The sequence below is a fragment of the Manacus vitellinus genome, unplaced genomic scaffold (genome assembly GCF_001715985.3).
Source record: "Manacus vitellinus isolate BGI_N305 unplaced genomic scaffold, ASM171598v3 scaffold_6_pilon, whole genome shotgun sequence".
NCBI classification, from domain to species: Eukaryota; Metazoa; Chordata; class Aves; order Passeriformes; family Pipridae; genus Manacus; species Manacus vitellinus.
In genome coordinates, this window is record NW_021940750.1 from 5,557,225 (window position 1) to 5,581,197 (window position 23,973).

The 23,973-nt window shown below is 38.6% G+C and overlaps 1 protein-coding gene across 1 annotated transcript; it reads right to left on the bottom strand.

Annotated features, from left to right (window-relative positions):
• Nucleotides 1–517: 517 nt before the first annotated feature.
• Nucleotides 518–23,702, bottom strand: EHD4 (EH domain containing 4). The gene is made up of 5 exons (XM_018082838.2): nt 23,269–23,702; nt 18,869–18,966; nt 11,501–11,913; nt 7,550–7,714; nt 518–5,095 (listed from the first exon to the last, which is right to left on the bottom strand). Exons 1-5 carry the CDS (start codon nt 23,415–23,417, stop codon nt 4,559–4,561), a joined length of 1,362 nt encoding a protein of 453 aa, XP_017938327.1. The 5' UTR covers nt 23,418–23,702; the 3' UTR covers nt 518–4,558.
• Nucleotides 23,703–23,973: the final 271 nt, after the last annotated feature.

The following is a 23,973-nucleotide window of genomic DNA, read 5'->3' on the forward strand; positions in this document are numbered from 1 at the left end:
TCATCTTCAGATTATTTCTGACTTTCATAAGGAATAGTTCAAACAAGTCATTGTGATTCAACAGCTATGTAGCCTTCCAGGAACCCACAACGTGTTGTTTGCATGTGAAACACTTGCTTTCATGTGACATATGGCATGACTATCAAGAGCCTAACAGCCTAGTTTGCCAACAGTGCTACATATGAACTCTGCAGCAACTGAAATTTGACAGCAGTAGGAGTAATAGTTAAACTGTAGTATCCTGATGGCACAGGTTTATCCTTGGAGATGACTCAAGTAAACTATATGGACATGGGAGAAGGAGAGGGGTGGGAAGAATTAATTTAATCACAACATAACAGTGAATGTTCTACTGATATAACCGGTTATTCTTAAGTAGCAGGTAGCATGATGTGGAAGATGTCCTTGGATTTTTTGGCACAAATAGCTACTATGCCTACAAGCCTTAAGTAGCAGGATTACAAAATTCAAGTGACCAAAAGATTATTTCCAGAAAGAAGCATACAAAAGAAAATACCCAGTAGTTCAATATTAGTTTATTAAAGCAGCAATTTTTATCACCACTTTCTAAAAATGATTACAAAGCATATTAAAATATATTACAGTATCTGCAAAAGAATTTATTGTGTAATAAAAGTGCAATAATAATGAACTTACAACTTTGTTTGCCTAGCTGGACAAACCAAAGCACACTGCACAGACCAAGCCTTTCCTCAAAAATTACAGTGCCTTTGAAGTGAAAGCAGTATTTAACAACAATATTAGAAAAGGTGAGCATGTGAAATAGAAAATGAAGTTCATGTTCATTCTCTCAGTGCTAAGTTACACATACCCATCAAACCACACACTTCAAACTCTGCTTGAGGTCCAACAATTTAAAGAGCCACCAAAATGAGTGCACATTGTGAAGGGAGGGAAGTGACAAAAAGAAGAGGGTGAATTTCAAGTGCTGGTGGTGAACAATGCTGAAGGCCAGGGACCAAAATCCTCTGCTTTGAGATCAGGTTCCACACAAATCCACACCATCCCCAACTAACAACTGGGACCTCACCCTGACTTAGAAATCTTTGTAAACTCACCGATTTCAAGTTGTCACAGCTTTAAAAGTCTCTTGGTGTCCTATACTGTCGTTATGAGCAGTAGTCCCACATTTTCTGTTTCAATCTACAACAAAAAACTCCTAGTTTTCCTGGGAACAGAACTGTTGAAACTATTGAACACTGAAAATTATAACTGTGTTGTGGAATAGTTGGAAGAAGAGGTAAAAGCAGCAGTTTCTACTTTGGCTTATGGCAGTAGACTACATCAGTGGGCAGTGATTTCACAGAACGAACTACTGACAGTTTTGAATGATCTTGCAGAAAACTAAAATCCTAAGCATAAAATGGCCAACAAATCCAACATCCTCATCTCTCTTCAGCAAATATTAGTAACAAACTAAACACCACAGATTACCTTGTACTTCTGTTACCACTAACTACTTAGAGCATAACGTCACGAGAGAAGGCAATTCTGCTCACTTCTCGTGCTTCTAACACAGATTCACTAACTCCACAGAACGTTATCCAAACAGCTGTGTGTGGTTGGTTTAGCTGAATGGGCTTGGAGAATCCAAAAAGCCAGACAGCCAGCAAGGCAAATGGGGTAGGCCCATAGATTTGCAAGGAGGTAGTGAGAAAAGAGATCCCTTCCCCTGAGCAACAGCAACCTATTATATGAGTTTAGTTGTACAAGAAAGTGCTGTTTAAAGTTCACATGAAATGTACTTTATTCCTATCAACTAAGTACAATGCTAGTTCACTACACCATATACCTAGAAATACATTCACATAGCTCTGCATGACGACTGTGAAACACTTCTATTCCTCCAGACAGCCAGAGAAAATCCACCTCTACTCCTATACATTCTTCATACTTTCCCCTTCCAAATTCTACAGGAAAACAAAGCAAAATCTTACAACCTCATCTAGGCAAAATATTTTAACTTACCAAATGATGTATTTCAATTTGTCTGCCTCAAGACCAAGTTAGCATACTGTCACGGAGACTGAGGAAAAGGCTGTGTTCTCCATTTTACTACCAATAAAACTAGAAAAATAAAACCACTGAAACTATTCTGCTCTTCTCACTGAAGGAGGGTATTTCTACCGGCATAGCATCACATAGCTCCAATGTGTTTGGAGCATCACCCCTGGAAGCTACACATGGTGGGAACTCAAACATGGGTTCATCCCTGTAACCCCGTGCTGCTGCAAACCAAGGTAAGGCAGTCACAAGATCAGCAACTTCCCAGATCCTCTCAGCTTTGCCTACACTACAGTAGTCACATTCACAAGCCTGCATTCTTTCTCCTGGTGGTCTCCTTATTAAGCTAGTCAACAGTACTAAGCTGGTGAACAGTGTATACACTTGTTACCAACTGCAGACACTACCCACAAACATACAAACATTACTGCTTCCACTCTTTTTTTTCTTAACACCTGCAATATCTATAGACTACTTTTTGTTCAGTCAAAAATAAATTACATAGAAAACAGTTACTCTGAAGATGTACAGTCAGACAGGCAGACTCTGGGTCATGTTTTACAGCTCTGTTAAAGTGCACAGAGAGGCACTAAGGTTAATTTGGCTCCTAATTTAGATCTAAGAGAAATAAAGCTGGTATGCTTGAATGATAGGAAAACCACAAAAGAACACAAAAAAAAAATCAAGTCCTCAAGAACTATGCCAGGACATCCTTAATATAGGCCCAGAAGCCTGGCAAGGTAAAGGTGTTCTTCTGCCATTCCTTAAAATAGCTTCATTGTTTTCCCATAGTAGAGCCCTGGTAAAATTCATTTTACATCAGAACAGAACAGATGCAGAAGGATAAGAGGTCCAGAAATATCTGAAGTTACAATAAACCTGACTGACAACCTACAAATATATGACTTGAAAAAAGAAGTTGAGGCTTCTCTTAGATCACCTACAAATCTGAACACAGAAGTGTGACTAAAACCTTAACTGGGAGACAACATTCAAACGACTTCCCTCCCCACCCCTACTGCAAGTATGCTTTTTGCATTGCTCTGTCTCAGAAGGCACTATTGCTGCCACTTACTACTGAGACTCAATGAAAAGTACAGTACCTTTGATGTATAGGGTATTTCATACTACAAATGGAATACAAGTCAATTCCTTCTCCTGGAGCAGAACTGATTGCCAAGTTTGATTTTTGAAAAGAACTGGCCCTCCCTGAAAGACTCAAGTTCACAGGGCCAAAAATCTGCATTCTTTTGAAGTACTGATAAAAATCAGTTTTAAGCAGATGATATGTTCAACTTTGACTGTGTTGTTAGAAAATTAATGTTTATTAAGCATCTATTCCTTTCATGGATTGTTTTGAATAAACAAATAATATCTGGAGGGATTAGTCTATCATTTATTACAGTCAATGTAATGATTCCTGTTAGCCTCCCCATCCTTCAAATTTGCCAGCACAGGAATGAAATCTCTTTTTTCTGGTTGTCAGCTACATATTGGCAGAAGAAATTGTTAAAAACTTTCTTAAATATATCATATATTGAAAAATACAGACATAACTGTATAATTACCTGTAAATAGAAATTAAATACCTCTGAAAATTTCCCAAGATAATTTGATGTGCTTTGAAGGGGCTGACCTTAAGCAATCCAAAAGTGAGACTTGATTTCAATGCAAACATGATTTTTTTTTTTAGCTTATACAAAAACATCCTACTTTCACTTTGAACCATTCAGGAATTTATTGTCTGCAGAGCAGCTAAACTGAAACCTCAAAGAAAATTCTCAGTCCCAGGAAAAAATAAGATTCAGTTCTTATACTGATAATACTGAATATATAGTGCTGTGTAAAACTGAAGAAGCTGTTCTTCAGACAAAAAGACACACTGACAGATTGAAAGAATAATTTTAGTACACTGCAGTTCTAGCTAGAGTCAGTAAAGTTTTAAAACAAGTCCGCTCATATTCTGAGCACTTAAAAGAGACTCTCCCCATCACTCTTCTTTCTCTAGCCCCTATAATACAATAAAAAGAAAAAATATAAGATTTCCTTTTATATCAGCCTTTCCTTAGATTGTAGAGATGCTGACACTCAATTGATGTCTAAAGTACATTTTTAGAATATAAATGTTCCTTGCATAGGCAGGTGAATTTAACATTTTGAGTTTCCTTGCACTATTTAGAATAGTTTGGAGAAACTTATGGTTGATAAGTATTTAGGACTGGTGAAGGTCAGCAATTTTTATACATGGTCTTTTCTGCTTTATGATTATAAAAGCAGCAAGACATGGACACAAGACTACAAAAACATTTTCACCATATGATAGAGCTATATAAGGCACTTGTGATAAGCATGTCTGAGTGAAGATCAGCAGGGACAGCTACACAAATGTTTCCTTGCTACCATGCTTCTAATTTCAGTAGCTTGCATGAAATGTGTTGTGAGATTTAAAGATCTAAGTCTAATTTCAAATTTTGGTGGTTTTCACACATTTGTTGAGATATTTTCAAAACCCACATTCTTCTCCTTGTGTTGTTCATTCTGCTGTCTGGAAAGGTTTCCTGTGAGATGGTGGCACCAGGTGGGAAGGTAGCGTGCCAGGCAATTCATACCCATCCAGTTTAATCTTGATGAGATGTTTTGCTAATGCAAACTCTTCATCATCCAACATCCCATCGCCATCGCAGTCTGCAAGTTTCCAGATCTTCCCCAAGACACTATTGGGTAGTTTGGAAGTCACCATCTCCTTCTTCGCACTAATCCCAGATATTTTGCCATTGATTGGTGACAGAGTGTAGAAAATCTCATCGTAAGCAGGTTTATCTTTGGCAACAACCCATTCGTCTTCATCAGCTCCTTCCTTAGCACCTTCTCCATATCCGTGGCCAAAAGGTCCTGCCATGGTGCCATCAAATGCTCCACCATGTACCATCTCTGTGGGCATATTGCTCTCCTCCTGTCTGATTAGGTTCATCAGGGAGGCAATTTTGTTGGCCAGCATGTTATCTACAGCTTCGATTAGCTTTGGTTTCAAAGAATGAAATTTAGTGAAGTCACAGTTCTCCAACAGCTCCTATGAATGACAGATTTCAGTGACAGCAGTTAGAAACATTTCCAATACATTGAAAAGTTAACAGATTATTTTAATTTGAAGCCCATTCTTTAATCTTTTGAAGTGTTTCCATAACTGAAACTTCTCTTAAAGGAGAAACAAAACTGACCCATGTGTACCATACATCCAATAGACTAATCGAACACACTAAGACAATTTTGCAACAGTGTGTGAGTTTGTCTATTAAATTACATTTACAATACAATTTTCAAAATGACAATGCATAAAACCACAGCAGTTGATGAATATTACCCAGAAACTTTCCACTTGGTGATTTTATTCCAAACATCAAAGAAAACATGCAAGTAAATCCTCAGTCCTGTCAGCATTTATGCAAGTGTTTAAAGTTAAAAATAAAAGCAAAAGTTTGCAGGATTGATCTGATTTTATGATTAAACTTCTTGTTTGTAGTTAGGTCAGGAAGAAGTGTCCTTTACCAATACGGAAAAACTGAGTTGGGCTAATAGCAGCACTGTTGTTATAGTAGCACTGCCCGAACTCATGAAGTCATACGGTCCCTGCAGAGTTTGTGGAGTTTCATCTTTTACATAAACTACTAACTGCAGTGAGATGTTTAACTAGGTGATATGTACTATTCCAACATAAGCCCAAGCATGTTTTACACTGGAGTGTTGGGAAATTAAAAATGTTTTAGGCAATTATTAAACTATTTCTACATTGAAAATGCTTGCCAGGAAGAGAAAGTTACAGTGGAAACTGTTAGAAAAGACCCAAACACCACCACCAGCCCACACCCTTCCTTAAAATGGTGTTACACTGCTTTAACGAATCACATCTATCATCTCAGGGAGCTGCTCCCACACATATCAAAATGATAATGACATGAACCCAACAAACCTGAAGCACAGGTTGAAAACTGTCAACCAACAACTATCACTCTGTTCAGGTGACATACACAGTCGCCTGATTTATACTGATCAGTATAAATTTATGTTGTGCAATAAATCTTAGGAAGCAAAGGTCAAACTTCCTGTTTGTTTTGGTACAATTTTGTTTTCTCACAATTTTGCTTGTTATTACAGAAGTGACTGATCTCTCCTGCATATATTTGCTGCCATCTGCTGCTGAGGCTTAAGCAACACAAATTCTAAGTTTGAAAGAGTTTCATTCAAATTTTGTCTCAATGTACTAACTTCTCATTCTCCCATATTGCATCACAAAGAAAAGCAGCAAGGGAAGACAGTCAACTTTTCCCAGAGAATCCCCTTTTGAAGTCTAATTCAAGAAACCCTTGCAACAACCCTGCCTGTGAAAACCTAGCTAAAATACATCTTGTGCATCATCTGTAATTTAGTATTTCATGGCAACAGTTGATTCCCAAGTTAAATAGTTTAGTTCATGAAAGAAACTTGGGCATTGCTATAGACAAGGTAATCAATCATCATTCTTGATGATTAGCTATGAAGTGTACCACATATGCTATCAGAATGATACGCAGCATCACTCTGGAAAACATTCAAGACACTCATGACTACTCCATGGTCAGACCAAACTGCAGGCTCCTGATGCCTTGTTCTTCTGCTTCCAAGTTGAATTATCTTCCAATTCAAAAGCCATTTAAGAAGTCTATGATCTGAGATCCAAAAATTGCAAACTGAGGCTTGAGGAATAAACTGGAAAGCATTGTTAACACATTAGCCGTTCTTCCCTAGGATACTCTCTAAACAGCTCATCTCAAATAAGAGGACAGAAAAAGGCAAGAAAGTGACAGAAAGCTGGTTATAAGCCTGCAGAAAGCTCAAAAGAGGAAGAGATAAAAGGTATTTAAAATTAACAGCAAGTATAAACCAAGAACTTCTATTTCCCTCCTTTGTAGAATACAAGCTTAATAGGACAGGAAACAAGTGAAAGACCATTTTCAAAAGTGACACATTTTAAGTTGGACTTTTCTGGTAACACACTGCCTTTATTATTTACTGGCAAACAGTGCCAGTAAGAGCAGGAACAGAGTAGGGGAAAATGAACTTGTGACTAAGGATACATATGTGCTAGGATTACAAAAATTATATACATAACCACATTTAGGATGCAAAACAAGAACAAGTTTAACCTGCAAGTGTTCACTGTCATTTTATTTGCACAAGACCTTTAGTACTATCTGTCATAAGGGACTAAATACTGACTAAAAGGACAGAAGGTCAGATTCCTTATGACAATTTTTGTAGTCCTTTATCAGTGAATGCACACTAAGCAAGTTATTGATCTTTTTTTTTGGATTCTGCACTGCTTCCAAGTCACTCTAATCCTGTAACATACACATGACTCACTTCAACTGCTCTGTTGCTGAAGACCCTGAGCTATAATGCTGAGACACTCTGTCCTACCTTTTTCCAACTTGGCAATCCTGTTAGAAAGTTAGAGTACAATTCCACTGAAATAATACTATCATCTTACCTGCATTTTCTTGACTTCAGGGAAGTCCCCTGCTGAGATATGGTATTCCCTTTGCAGCTGGATGTAGATCTCTGGCAATTTGTTGATCAGTTCCTTCTTCTTGTTCTCTTTTCCAAATACAGAGGGCATCTCTTTTTTCAAATAGCTGATGATATAAGCATGAACCTAAGAAGAAGCAAAGCTAAAATCAAGCCAACTGTTTACCTACACTTCACATTACTGTTGTTCACTCAGGTCACAAAAAGAAACAGAAATATGTTTCCCTAAATCAGCTCAAGGAGAAGAAATTATCACATACTGTTTCTGGAACTTTGTGTTTACATGAACTAGCTTTAGCTGCTTTCAGCATTCCTTGGAGGGTCAAAGAGAAAGGAAACCCATTTAAAAGAAATACAGATGCACAGTTGCAGTTTTAAGAACCATGGTACAGCATGGTACAACAGAGAGAGAAAAAGCAAGGTCATAAACACCTGACACTATACATGGAGCTCCAGCCATACTGGTCCATCTGTCTCAATGGTAGAGATTTGTAACTCATTTGTCTCCCCAGCTGTTGTGGGAATCAACGGGATAATTCCAAAAGTAATCCAAGTATGCTAAATGGCAGGGCTATCTATTTGAAGTGGCATTGCAATCCTACCTATTTACTCACAGAAAAGTGAGTACCTGTAGTCTATACACATGCAGCCACCTATGTAGATGACAGACCAGTCAGTATACTATAGGAACAGCACGCAATGGTTGCCCTGCAAAGCCTTAGGCAGAAAAGTAGAGCCTTTTCAGCATATAAGGAAATACATTAATTTAGGATAACAAGTCTTTAAACACATTGATACTGGTAGAGCTCTTAGAGTTTCCCATCTGCCACGATCGAGACAATCCAACATTGCCATCCAAATATCCGTCCTGCCCATGCACCCTCCTACCTTTATCGTTAACTATTCATCTCATCTCCCTTCCCATTCTCCCACAACTTTTCACCACCAAAAGGATCTACTTGGCCACACAGTGAGTGATCAGGTCCAGAAGAGAAAGAGTGGTTGCACTTCTTAACTGAGGTGAGTTCACTTATCCAGCTCGTTGTGTGGTCAGTTATACTTGTTTTGCACATAAGAGTGAAGGCACAAGAGTAGTCTTCTTTTAGAAGCAAAGCACGACTATCACAGCTTGATATTATCAAACTCCTTTCCTAAGCTCTGACCTGGCCAGGACCACTAAAGACAAATGACCTCCACAACAGGATGCCTTTACAGAACTCATGTCCTTCTTCATTTAAAAAGGATGCAGCTGTTCACAAAAAGAAGTTACTTGGAATTTTCACATGCACAGAAGAAAAATGTTAAAAAGAAAAATGTCCAGGACACTGGTGAGCAATAAAAAGTTGACGTTTTGAAGACGGGGAAGACAAACTACCCTTAAAAAGCATCAGTAAAACAAGTGACTGCTTAGATGTGGTGGAAGTATAATACTTAATACCTTCCAAACCATGACAGAATGTGTATTATAGTATTCTATATAAACCTTACACAATCTGCACATGGCAATTCTCTCCCATTCATTTCCTTATTTATTTAGGAGGAAACGGGGGGAAAAAAATCTTTGGTTTTCAATAAAAATTATATAAGCAGTTTCTATTTGCACACCCAAAATAAGCATAAAATCGTGAAATTTTCTAAGAGGATAGATATCATTATTTCTCCATAATGACCGAATGGATTCAATAAGGACATTTCTAAGTTTATAAATAATTGTAAGTAATTTTATGGACCTTATGTCTAAAATAATGCTTCTACCAAAACCAGAAAAGTATGTTTATAATTCACAAGCACTAACAGTTTCCCATGTGTATGCTAAGTGGCCTAAGGTCTGCCAGTATGCACATGTGTTTCTTGTAGATAAGAACAGTTCCCATCTTCAAAATGGAATAGTGAGTCACAAGACTTAAAAAAGAAAAAAAAAAGGCAAAAAGCCTAATGCTCAAATTTGACAGCACATTAAGAGTTTGCTTTTGTTTCTAGTCACTGTACAAGTTTTAGAAGAGATTAAGAACAGGGTAGCACAGAAATAGGGCAAAAAAAGCCATCCATGCAATGCTGTAAAAAAGATTTCTGAGTGTCTGTACTTTGAGTTCAGTTTCGAAGATAAAAAGACATCACTGGAAGGATTACATTGCTGCTTTCCTGCAGATAAACAGTTTATTCCCCTTCTGCAGCTGCCTAATTAGCATTTCCCTACGAGCATTGTATTTTGTATTCATGTTTATCCATTTTTACTTTACGTTTCATAGAAACACTAAAAATTATTCAATTGATGCTCTTTCAATGCCAAAACAATTGTAACAATTGAAAACAAAAAGCTGCCAACAACAGGCACAAAACAAACTGAGATCAGAGCAACTTCTAAGACAACGTCATTGTGATTTTAAACGGAATTTTCAAAGAAGCATCTTCTACTAGGTGCCCCTATAGCACAAGCCACAAAAAGAAAAAAAAAAGTGTATCATCATATTCAGAAAGTTAAATAAGCCAACATAGGAAATGGTGCATATCACAAAACAACTATTTATATATCAATGTAATTGCAAGCCCTCTTCGTTTTTGCTTAGAAGTCCACATGGAAATATGTTCTAAGACAACTGCATTAACTCAAACTCACATTCTGTTTGATAACTGCACAGAAAATTGCAATTCCTGTTTGCTACCAACAGCTTTCTCCCTAAGTATTTCTGAAGTTAGTTTTCCTTTGTTTCCATTTTTCCAAATGACAAATTTTGTTTTTTGAGCTTTTCAAAACAACAAACAGCATGGCAGTTCTTTTAACTATTATCCTAACAGTAGCTACAGTATTACAAAAACTCACTGCAGAATCAGAAAAACAGGCTGCAACCAAAGCTCATTCTAAGTCACGCTGTGAGAAGAAAGGACAGATGAAGCTAGCATTGCTAGGCAGGGAGTCTGAAGGCTAGTGTAAAATATAACCTGAAGGTTTTACATATAGGTAATTAAAACTTGGTGGCAATTCACAAAACTTAAATGACATCCACTCATTCAAAGACAACTAGAGAGCTATCAAAAAAATTAAACAAGTTGTCAACAGTCAGCTGTAGAGAGTCACAGTGTTGTCACACACAACCTGCTCACGCACACTAGTTAGTGACTGTAAGTTGCAGACAGTGCGTGTATTCCTCCAGAGCCAAAACCAAGGGGAATGGTGACAGGGGCTGCCTACACTGAGGTATATAACTCATGTTCCTGGATAATGAGACTGGTTTTTCTGCATATAGTGACACAAAATCTGTATCACTCAATATCTTCCCAAGCGGGAAGGAAGATATAATCTGAAAGGCTCAAAAGTTTCAATCTAACAACACAGAAGTACACCTCCATCAGCATCTGTGCTTCACCAAAAGTGAGACTTTTAATCAGTCTTTTGTTCCAGTGTATAACATAAATGGATTAGTCAAAGTGTTTTTCTACAGTAGCTGACTGACAGTATGCATTAAGGCATTAATGTACAAAAAAGCATATGGCTTGTTGAATGTGAATAGTTTTGGTTGTGGTTTTTTACCACCTCCTCCCCTTTTTTTTTTTTAGAGTTCTCTACTTTGTCAAAAAACTAAAGTGGTTTATCTCCAAAAAGTAACATTAAGATCAACATGCTGCACAGTGTAAAAAAAAAAAATCCACTCCCCTACTAAGCAAACAATACCTTTAACGGCCTAAAAAGCATCAAATTCCTTCTCCAAAGTAGGGAGGCATCCCAGTACAAGTCTCTGTTTCCTCCTACTTGATTCTATATTCTCAGTGGTTACCTCTTTCTTGGAAAAGTGACAATTCAATCCATTTGCTAAAAACACATAGTTACTAGAGAAAGATTAGGAAGGCTGAGAAAGGACACAATCAAAGAGCAGTAGAGATTGCTCATTTAATTAATTTAGTTTTCTTTTCTTACCTTTGCAAGTCTTGCCCTTTTAATGAGATCATTGAGTTTCCTCACAGCAGCCTTCTGTGGGAGACTCTGGATATCCTTGAAAAGATCCTGTGCCTCAGCTTCAAAGAGTCTTCGATTCTCTGTGTTTCGGAGAGGGTGGGCCCAGAAGGAGCCAATGTAGACCCGCAGGACCTCTGGCGTGTCTATCACCTTTCCCAAAGACCACATGAGTGCACCGTAGACCCTCATCAGCTGCTGTGTGTCCACTTGGTCAGCCTTATTAAGCACCACTCGAATCTTGTCATCCTGACCCCGGAATGATTTAATAGCCTCTGAAAACTCATCAGATATATCCAGCTTATGGGCATCAAAAAGCAGGATGATGCGGTCGACCCTCTCAGCAAACCATTGGAGGACTTGGCAGAAGTCATAGCCTGAAGGAAGAAAACACTATTACAGTCCTACCATTCAGAAAAGCAAGAGAAGGTAGGGCTGGGGATAGAGAACAAGGTGATCATAGCCTCTACCCGGGGTAAAAGAGGAGATGGACCACCAGAAGGACAGTATCTGCAGACAATGAGATCAGGACAACTGTATCCTGCATTTCCTTAGACCAGTTCTTACTACTACCAGCTTTTGTTTTTATCACTGCCCTTCTTTTGACCTTGCCACCCATCTCTTATGTCACTATCTTTTGTGCTGCTGGGAGCTATTGTCTCACACCCACGTTTGCCTTCCCCCAGGAGTTCTGGCTGCAGCAGAGCACTCAAGCTACACAGGACTGTGAGCCTCTTATCACAATCTCTCTTCATCACTACTAATGTTGGTCACTTTGGTAGCACTTCTTATCAGAACTAAGAAGGAAAAAATGGTGCAGATGCAGCACTCCAATGCAAGTCAGCAACCAGAAATATTAGGATTTTAAAAGCATGTCCAAACTCATCTCTCCTCGCATTACATCACTTGCTGCTATTTCTGCCACAGCAGACTCCAAAATACAATTTACATGCAACGTGATTGCACTGCTGATGGCCCTTGAGGACATGACAGATTATAGAACATGAGCAATGACCTTTCTGATCATCTAAAACAAGCTTTATCATGTTCTAAAGGAAAGCCTATTCACAGTACCTGTCTAAATGCTTTTATAAGTGCAGCTGGTACCTAGTTCACACAACAAACAGTATCCAGGAACTCCTTATTCAAAAGTGACACATCTAATCTGCAGTCACCACTGGTGATGTGGCATTGGGCTTAGCATGGATGTGACTCATCCTGTATGAGTAAGGAACAGCAAAGTATGAGCTGGGAGCTGACATCCCTCCCCTTCTCTTCCTCTCAGAAACAAACCAGATCCAAAAGAGGGAGCAGTCAAAATTCAACGACTGGTGTAAAGTAATCCAAACAGAATCAACAGTTTTGCTCCCAGCAGTATATATTTAAATGCCAATAGTAAAGAAAGGTCAGTTACCAGGGTGTCTTTGGTCATTTCTCAAATGTGCAAGATAAACCTTTAAACTTCCAATCCCACCAAAGAAAGCCTAATTAGACTACTCATATATGACTCTTCATAAATCTGGTCCAGATACAAGCAAAAGACCCTTCCCCACTCTTCATTCTCCCTAGCATCTTTCAAACAGTGAAAATAAATGGTGTAGGAGGAAACATCGTAAAGTCGCTTAGCTTTTCTTAAGAGTCATTATTTATTATATCCTCAAGCTGTTGGTCTTCAATAGAGAAGTCAAAAGCAAATCAGCTGTTTGTTTGGTTTTGTTTTTTGTTTTTGTTTTTTTTGCTTTCCAGTAGAACCTGACTAGGACCAACATCAAGAAAAGCAGACATACATGAATGTAGTAGGAAAAAATGACCTCCCCATTTTTCATGGAGCATACTTGTGCATGCTCAGGAAATAACTCAGCCTTAAACCTTTCATTTAAAAATTACAAACAGCATATGAAATTAAATCCAGAAATTCTAGTTAATAGTAAGAAAATATCCCTAATTACCTGTATTTTCTGCCCTGCCCCCTCCCCACCCCCCAAAAAAAATTAAAAAAAAACAAACATAAAACTCCACTAAAAAAACAGACAGACACATCACACTGAAAGGAGGGGGCTACATTAAATAGCTGATAGTGCTGCTCTGGGGCTTTCCTAAGTTCTTTCCTGTGACCAGTTCCTGAAGGGCTGAATGCAAGCTGAAAATTGAGGGGGCAAGGAGGAAAGCTGCACAAAACATCTTTGGAAGAGAACTCTTCTCCCTTTATACTATGCATCCATTCAAAACCAGTATGAGTAATTTACAAAAATTTAACAGGAAATAAAGGGAGAAGTGAGATCCTCTATGTCACTTGCATGTCACAGCATAACTGCAACAGTGCAGTAATGCTGAGCTACGCAATGGTCTGTTATGCTTCACTCACATGAAACGAAATACGGTTGAAATTAAACAAAATTGCAAATTGAAGCAAGTTAAATTCTATGAAGTTTTACACAAATGGGTATGTGAGAAGGTGACTTAAAAGCCCAGTTGCTTAGGTTCTCACCACCCATTTGATGGTCTGTGAACTAAAAAAAACAACTGTACAGGCAACAAGTGTATAAATAAACTAATTTACTTTAAATGTGGATTAAATATTAATGAAGCATTTGCTTTGAGAAAGAAAAGTCTTTTGAGGCTAAGAAAGACCTCAAAAAATCTGAAAAATCTGCTAATTTTAATGAAAATTTGTCATTAGAAGTGAATTTATCTATGGATTCAGTAGTTTTACATTAGAGTATATCTGAACTACAGAGAAGTACTATATGGTGAAGTATTTTCATACATTTGTGTGGATTGTGGCTTTCAAAGTTGAGCATTACTAGGTCAACACTGATCAGACTGGAAAACTCGAGCAAAAAAGTTTTGGTGCTGATACTTTCGGCCTCTTTTTGCTCTAACTGTTGATATTTCTTCAAAGGATTTTTCCCAATGACTGATGTCAACAATTCCATCCAGATTGAGAACCTTTATGTCACCAGGTTCAATATCTACTTGTAAATGCATATTAGAAAGTGGCAAGTCACCCCTGTACCCAGCTAAGGGATAGAGGAAAGCAGTGATCCACCAGCAGCACTGTGGAGCTCTTGAACTCACCCCAAGCTGCAGGAGGGAGCGAACTGGTGTTTCAGACAGAGGCATAACTGTTGGGCATCAGTAATGGGCTGAGCAGAGACCACAGAAGAGAACAAAATGAAACTACATGGAAGAGACGAAAAACTCAGAGAGAAACTGCATGTGGTTATCAGCTCTGGAAACACCGATAAATGATCATGAGCTACATGTCATCAGTACAGGGCAAAGTGTGCCCTGTGCACAACAGCCACTAGCCATACTCAAAGATATAGCTTGCAGTTGTGCAGTATGAGCATGGGTCAATTTTCTGTGCCAGTTAGTGATACAGATTTAAAAAATGCCCTAATATCATCTTCCAAAGCTATTGCAATTCAGAAAACGATTTGGGAGGTTTGATGGACTCCACCCATCCTCTTTTAGCACAGACAGGCAGGCGGAGTGTCCTGTTCTTCCACCCCTGGAGCTGGCACCATTGGCACAGCAGCAGAGAGGCATCTCTCAGGTAAGTGCTGCAATGAGGAGCCTCCAGGCTCAGAGAACATCACCCACCTACCAGATCAATCAGGCATGGGCAGAGTGCAAGAGCAATCCCACCTGCCACTGCTGTCTTAGCACCACACAACCAAGGCTATAACACACAACTTGGACAAGAACAAGTGCAGCCTTTCTCCCCTACCCAATCTGCTGTTCTTCTAATGCCACAGATGAGAATCTAATTTCCCAGTCTTTCAAAGAGAGCTCAGTCACACATGGAAAGATGTGCCCTTCTGCTATTTGGAGCGGAAATTTCCAGTTATATTAATGAAAGCTTGTCTTAATCCAGCACTCCTGGATAACACACTTACTGCTCTCCTGTTGGCGGACTAATAAGGAGAACGTAGTGTCTCACTGCAAGGGAAAGCCTGACACAATGTTGGAACTATATATATCACCTTACTTAATCCATAAGTACATTTTCACAAGCAGATTGAACTGTGAAAATTATCTGTATTTAAGTAACTCCAGTTTTAGAAATGCACACTAACCAATATCCATTTTCCCCTGAGCTCTTTCCTCATAGTTCTTGAAAGACTTGCTTTCTTGCCACTCAATCATGAACCAAACCCCCCTCGCTTTGCTATAAGTGGTTCCTTCCTACATCCTGCCAGACACTCAATGTTCCTTCCAAATCTTGCAGACCATATGCATGTTTCTGTCTGACATAGACGCTGTGAACATCACCAGTGATGCTGCAGACACAGCACAGGGAAAGGCATTGTCTGATCACAGGACAATTCTGGCACATCTGCATATTCCCCTCCAGCCACTTGTACAGCCCCTGAAGCGACAGGCAGGAAGCTTCTGGCATATCCTCCTGCCGACAACAGAAGCAGGAAAGGTGTGTCATGAGACATCTTTGAATATTGCACTCTGTATATTTTTGACCCTTCAAGCAATCAGCTCCTTCATCCACAGCCTGGATGCTTTCCAGAGTTAAAAATAGAGCCATGCTGGGAAATGGTGCATGTCCTGTATTTTTACCAAGTCCCTTTATCATTTTCCTGCATTTTAAAACAAAGTTAACATTTGATTCTCTCCTTGGTCTCAGAAGGCTTCACTGTGCTCCTAGTGATACCTGTCAAATTTAATCATTATGCAGGTATTACATTAATTCATAGGGAAACAATTAAACAGTTGCTCGTGAGAAGATGGGAAAAAACCCACTAACAACAAAGAGTTAAGGTTTTACACTGAGGCCCTGCAACCTTATTCTTCCATCAATGACTTTAAAACATCACCTATAAGAAAAGGTGCTGCTCACCAATATTAGACACAAGCTAAATTTCTAGAAAGAAGAACCTTCACTGACAGAGATGCATTTAGGGACAGTAGAAAAGATCTTGTAGCATCCTGCTTACATATGCACACAGTGATTTAAAAAGTAATCAAAGTTCAAAACATGCTAACGTAGACTTACAGCATAAATATGCTTAAGTCAGACTGACTCCTTCTTGAAACAGGTCACACAAGCCTTGCTGTGTGCAGCATCACAGGACAAATCAAGTTTGTACCCCAAAACCCATCTAATATGGAAACAGCATAAGCAGCCCAAGAATCATATTCAGGAAATGTATCTGACTATGCAATATTTCAGCCAAAGATGAGCCTGGTATTGCCCAATCATGATAGCATGGAACAGGTGCATGCAATAAGTCCATAGTCCCCTGTAGGTAACTTTATGTATGCTGATGCCTAAATAAATGAAACCTTTAACCCACTCTTAAAGTCTGGGGTACAGAGAGAACAATACTCTAAAGCCAACTCCCAAAACCTCCTATATGGTTCAACTGCACTGATTAAACCTAACAGCACCCAGGAGAATCACGTTTGTGATAAAAGAACTATGACAAGTGATACATTCAAGACAATCTTTAACGCGTTAAAAAATTCATGAAATGCAATCTAATCAAGTTAAAGCCTTCAAAACAGTTAAGAGTTTGAGGTCATCACTGAGCTATGTCAACTTAGGGGAAAGTCTACCATATCAAAGGGCAGGCCACCTAGGCCCTAACAATTGATAAGGTACATACCATCATGAAACAGAGCTTCTGAACAATAAGAGAAAAAGAGCCATATGCTTTGTCAAGTTACAAGAGCAATTCTAGATGGCAATGAAGAGCCACAGTCCTTTAGGCAACACAGGACTCAGTTAAACATAACCTGGTGTGACACAACTGTCTTCTACATGGAAGTCTGAGACTTCCACAGGAATCCCTAATGGTGTTGAATTACACAACTGCTCACCTTTTCAGTGTCATATGAATACGATACTCTAGTTTTTTGCTTATTTCATATTCACTTCCATAATGTTATGAAAGTGGCAACAGAGACTTGAATGTTGCCAAGCATCGTTTTCTCAATTTAACCAGCAAAGAGGGAGTAAGATGCACCTAGTTTTTATTTGAGGAGGTAACAGGGAGCTGGAATCCACAATGGAGAAGTTGGAGGTTTAAGACCATCTTTGATTTTATCAGACTCTGTAAACTGAGACCTACACATTTATGATTTTTTCAGGATTAAAGATCATTAGTTACACACCCTATTTCTGTCTAGAAATAAGAGTCCAACATGCAGTATTTGTTTTATTTCTGGTTTCACAACATTCAAGCCTTTGCTTGCACAGACACAGAGCACTCACACTGTTCACCTCTACTAGTCCACTAACAGATTGAAAAGGAAAGCACAGCGCTCTCCTCATGATAAATGCTTTACCTGACTGTATGAGTAATAGAGGACAAAATTTCACTGAACAAAGAATCCAGAAACATCTAGCAAGTATAATTTAGATTACAGTCCTAACAAGTTAGTCCCTCATTCTGTCAGTGTAATGTAAAGACAAGACTATTGTTGCACAGCTGCCATATATTGTGCTGACACCAGAATTTCCTCAAAAAATCCCAAGTGTGATATGCTAAAGAACTGTTTATTTCCTCTCACACAGACATGAAACACAAGTTTCCATTTCTTAAGCAAAAGTCTGAGAACAGAGGGCATAAGCCACACCCTGGATCACTACCATTTACAACTCCGCAGAAAACTGACATGCACTTAAATGCAGCTGAAGAAAGCAAGGAAGAAAGTTGTTTACATTATGCTGCCTTTGTTTAAATAGTTTCTCAAAGACAGGCTAATTTCTTAAACAGCTTGTTAAACAGCATACAGTTCTTTGCAGAATTTTCATATTATTAAAAATATTCTCATTCCCTCTTCCCCCAGGAAGTCTTTTGACTGGAAATTATACTATGGCACGACTGAGCAACCTTAAGAAGCAACACTAGCAGCTTTGCCCGCTACAAAACCACCTTATTTATGGTCATTTTTTAGACATGACCAACCTATAGCTATTATGAAACATATCTTCATTCCTGAACTTCAGTAGCGTATATAAGAGTCTATTTATCTTAATGTTGTCAAAAGCAATTAAAATCATGAAAATAAGGATTTTTCTCAGGAGTGTCAAAGCACTAATTAGACAACAGACTGCGTAATTGTAGCCACTGCAGCAACAGCAGCAGATGACAGAAATCCCAACCCCCACCAGTCTTCAAGAGACAAAATTCCAAATCCTACATCCAGCCTTAAAACACGGCTTTAACAGGGCTTGCAGTATGAAACTTTGGGACACACCACCAGTCAGTACTACTAAAACCACTCCCAACAGATTACAATGCTAACTTGTTCAATAGAGCAAAAAAAAGTTAGTGAGATTGGTTATTGTCAAGCCCTGCAACTCACCTCTACTGATGCGCTGCTTCTCTCCAGAGAGAATGCCAGGGCTGTCAATGATACTGATGCTCTTCAGTACCTGGTTAGGTAACTGAGAACACATGAACCTGCAGGAAAGAAGGAAGAAAAAAAACCATTAACAATAGCTCTAGCTCTTATACAGATTGTTGCTTGAGAGCTCCCCATTATGTATCTGATTTTAGAAAGACTCAAGTGAGATTTTAAAAAGTTTCTGAAGGCCTGATGAACCCTTATATTACTTGGCAACTATACATGTTTAAGAAAAAATATAAAGAGAGCTTCTTAAAAAAGAAAACACAGGAAAACCTTGGAAAACTGTATGTGTAAGTGCTGATAAAACTCCATATTTTGCAAGAGCTGATAACATGGGCCTTAAATGCAACATTAAAAAGACTCCATCAAACCACCATTTTTGCTAGGACCAAAATTAGGGTTCATATACTCCAACTTATGCCCAAACTCAAAGACACTAAAAAGAAAAGGATAGCAGGAAGAAAGCCGTACTGATGATATGTTTATGTTCCAGTCCCTGGCATATCTCCCTCTCACCTGATTCAGCAGCATTTGAGCAGTCCCCACTCCATAACCTGCTGCACTCCTCAGGTGGGGCTTGTGGAAAAAAACTGTATTTCTCCCACAAACCAAGCCAAAACTTTCACACTGCTTGAACCAAGAGTTCAAATTACACACAGCATGCTCTAAACAATAACCTCCTGCCTCTGCAACAGGAGACAAATTCAATGGTGGTATTATCGAAAAATAAATAATTCACAAGGACTCAGAGCCCTGCAGAACACTTGGTGTGTTACATCTAAGCTACTCTCATGCTTCTAGGATAGCTCATGACTGAAGAACTTCACCACCCTTCATCATAAACTGCCTTTAAGAGATTTGCATTAGAGTTTAATCTTCTTATCAGAGGCAGCTGAAGACTACTAACAAGCACACAGTGTTAACCTACTCTCCTCCTCTGAGGCTGCCCAGCACGGGGTTAAGCTGCAGGCTCAGGCTGTAAGGATGCCTGCCCTGTGTCAACCGTGGCTTCAGAAGGTGTGCTGCCTCAGAAACAGCTTATCACAGATAGCAAGTCATAATTGTGCCAAGGTCAGACAAGAAGTCTGAGACCAAAGATAATCTGAGTTAGGAAGAGTTCAGGCAGGCAAATATCAGATATAGAATGTAAGCTATATCAAAATCCGGGTGCTACTTTATACGATACAAACGATTCAAAGGAAATTGGGAAAAAAAGTCCTTACACCTCACTTCATTTTGTTTTTTAGTGGACCTTGTAGTAACGAGCCTGTAACAAAAGCACACAGCGTCCCTTTCTGGGTACAACAGACACTGCAGCATCAGCTATGCCTCTCCCTGAAATCCAAGAGGGGATAAGGAAACATCAGCCATCTGGGCCTGATAAAACCTTACAGTATGTAAACAGCAGCATCCTTCTTGGGTTTTGTTTGTTGGTTGGGGGGGGGGTGTTTGTGTTTTTAGTGGGACACCAGTGTAGAAAATACCACACATCTGAAGAAAATTTTTTCACTAGGGTAATTTTCTACTAGCTTAAGAGATGCTTTTGAAAGAGCAACAAAGGAAATACATTTCATCTTGTAAGCCATTACAAAAAGCATATATCACTAGTATGTACAGCATAAAGTAGCTTTCATAAATTTTGAACTTTTCAGAGTGAATTTTCATGTATGTTTTTTCTTATCACTTTCATTCAATCTTAGACAGCCCAGCATTTGTTCAGTATCACTGAGATGCTTCTAGACACATCATATGAGAAGACAGGCCCTGCCTGTTATGTTAGCTGAACAATACAGCAGTATCTTCATCAGAAAACAGAGAACTACAGGCCTCAGAAATGTAGGCGCTGCTGTCTTTGCAGCAGTCATTAGTGGTAATAGGACGAGAAAAGTACATGGGAAACACATACGAAATAGAAGAATAAACTCAAAATTAAGTGGCTGTAACTTTTCAAATATACCCGGATAAGCTCAAGATGACAGATGGGTTAAAAATCTTACCTCAAACTAACATTTCAGACAACTTAAAACTGTAATGCTAGTTGTATTTGAATATCTCTTTTCAACATTTTCTTAAAAGCCCACTTCATGCAGGTCACACAAGTGCTGCACCATAAAAAGCAAAACTACACACTATCCACCTGAATGATAAACAGACTTTCACCAAAGAAAAGTGTTACAAAAACAGTTGTGTGAATGAGATGACTGTAATGGCTTATGACACATCATAAGAGAGCCGCACCACGCATTTCTTCTCAGCAGCACTGATTTATTTACATAGGGTATAATGCAATATTCTTTCCTCACCTGCATCCAAGGGCACACTAGGTCCTGTCCCCCTTCCCTTCCCAACTTTTCTTAAAAGAATGCAGGAGAAATAAGAGACTAGTTTCTACACTCAGGAGTCTCAAAGGAACATCTCTCCCAAGCAGTGAGATACAGGGGGAAATAAGAAGCCGTCATGGAAAAAACTAGCAAGGTAACATCAATAAATTAATGTGGCTAATTACTAAGTACAAGCCTTGATTGTACTATTGTGTTCTTGTTTTGTTTTAGTTTCTCCATTACCTCAGTCCCTGTTTCCTGTCATTTGGATTATAACATTTGGATGAAAAGGGCACTTAACTTCATAGTCTAAGTGTCCATAGCCTTAAATTCTTCCATAAGGCAAAACACTAGGATTGGGAAATCATTTAAACATAAAGTGGGAGCAGGGAGGAGGAAGTAGAGGAAAGTCTATTAAGGCAGGAGTGAAAAATGCATTACTGAGTTTAAAGTACTGTCAGCATGGCAAATGAGAGAAGGCAAAGTAAAATATGTAGCATGACTGCAGGTAAGATCCAGGGGAAGTTACTCAAAGATACTGAAGCCTAAGACATTTTCAACTAGGGGAAGTCATGAAGTGAAAGGAGTTTGCAAATTTTGAAAATCAGCAATGTGATCAGAGAGGCAGACTGAGGTGATGCTAGCATCTAGATCTTCACTGCAAAACTAAGGAACAAATGTGACTGTTGGGGAAGATAAGGCTGCTCACAGCACTTCAATATAACAATATCGCAGTCACAAATAACTTAGTCAGTTACTTTGAATGTACATCTTTTTAGGTAGCAAATAATCTTGCTTGCATAATATTCAGGACCTGATACAACTAGTTAGAGAGATGATTTAGGCAAAAAGTTATGTCTATTCCATTCATTCAAACAAACACATACCATTATCATATGTTCTGTGCAAATATTTGAATACTGTGCAAAATACAATTTAGAGTAATTAACTTTTGATAGAAAGAGCACAATGGTGGCAAAAGGGAGAAACACAACAGTGATCTGGAGGACAGAACTTAGACAATAATCTAAAAATTATTATTTAAAATGGGACTTGGCTGCAGCTTCCCACAGCACATATTCTTATCTCAGCAAAGTGATAGCCAAGCCTACTATAAGCAGCTATAAACTTTCTTTGTTGAATAAGCACAGCAAAAGATAAAACTGTACATGATGAACTTTTAACACATATGCCAGTGTTTATCAGCCAAACAGGAAAGTTTATTGTTAAAAAGAACCAATTTAGATTAATTAGCTTGCGAAGTGAAGCCTCCATGTCAAGCTACCATCAAATACAGGAAGAAAACAAGGTGATTGCTCAGACAATGTGAACAAAGTTATTAATAACTTTAACTGGAAATATTTAGCACGCTACTTAAGTTTACTATGGCAATACTCACAGCCCCTGAACAACTCTTCCCTTTTTAGAAATACACAGTAGCCATCCAGAAGCTAACGCTATCTCTGTGCTCTATGGAACTATGGTCTGTGAAAACCAGCCAGTCAAAAATAAACAATTAAGAGCTTGAGTACATATTTTCTCCAGAAGGCAAATTCAAATCTTCTCCATTCTTGCAGGCAGTTTTACATATCCCAGAAATTCACAATTTTAAAGAGCTATACCAAGACATCCAGTGAGATCAATGGAAAGGAACAGGACAGCATCAAAAGGAAAATTTTTTCCCCTTTTTTTGGATGGGAGTTTTTATTAATAGTACTAACTTACCAGTTTTATTGAGCAGAAGAATTTATGTCTTGAGTTCCAGTTGGTGTACTGCCTTACAAACAAGTCACCAGTGGAGCATTTCAGCCTTTTTCTGTGAACTGGTTTTAACAAGGATTTCCTGTTCAGAAAACTGAATCTCTCTATCCTAGCAGCACCCACCCTACCTAGTACTGCCTTTTTTTTTTTTTTTTATTCACTTTAACTGCCACTGCTCTTGCTTGTATTTAAATATTTATTCTATGCTGTTCAAACAGAACATACAGAAATTTAAACATAAACATCAGAAGACAGCAAGCAAGCAGATCCCACCTGTTCAGGAAAGCATTTCCAAAGCGGCTGAGTTTGCGGAATGGCTTCTTAGGATCAACAACTAGGGCATTTCCAGGAACGTTTCCTTCTGTATCTCCATACATCACAGCAATAAAAGAATCTGTGGTAGGTTCTGGACCAATCCGCATGCCTGGAAAGTCTTGTTCAAGCAGATATCTAGAGATGCAGAATACATAAACATATTTATACAGAATTATATTTATACAGAGATATTAATACAGACTGAATGACTGGGAACTATGATAAGAGCAAATACTTTTTTTTTTTGCTTGAAAATTTGCTTGATAATTCCCTAGGATATACATACTCTGTAAGAATAGATTATATTTTCCTGCACTTCATTATTTCTGTAACCTGGTGAGGAGGGGAGGAAGAGAACTGAATTAGTTTTTCACTACAACTTACTAAAGGGATAAAGTAAATCCCTTTACAAAAACAGTGTGGAAAGTATTCCCTCAAATGCAGCACCTGAACCATTCCGGTGGATGCTTCTACCAATGATCTCAGTGCTGTAGGTTACACTACAAGACATGGCTGCTTTTCTGAGTTTTTTCAAGCCTATACAAGTGCTGCTGTACTAAACAGGAGTGGTTTGAAACTGCATGTGAGCAGATTCAGTTGGCTGACAGATCTAACCCTTTAATGAACTCGGTATGATTTTACTAATTTTAACTCAGTCAGAAC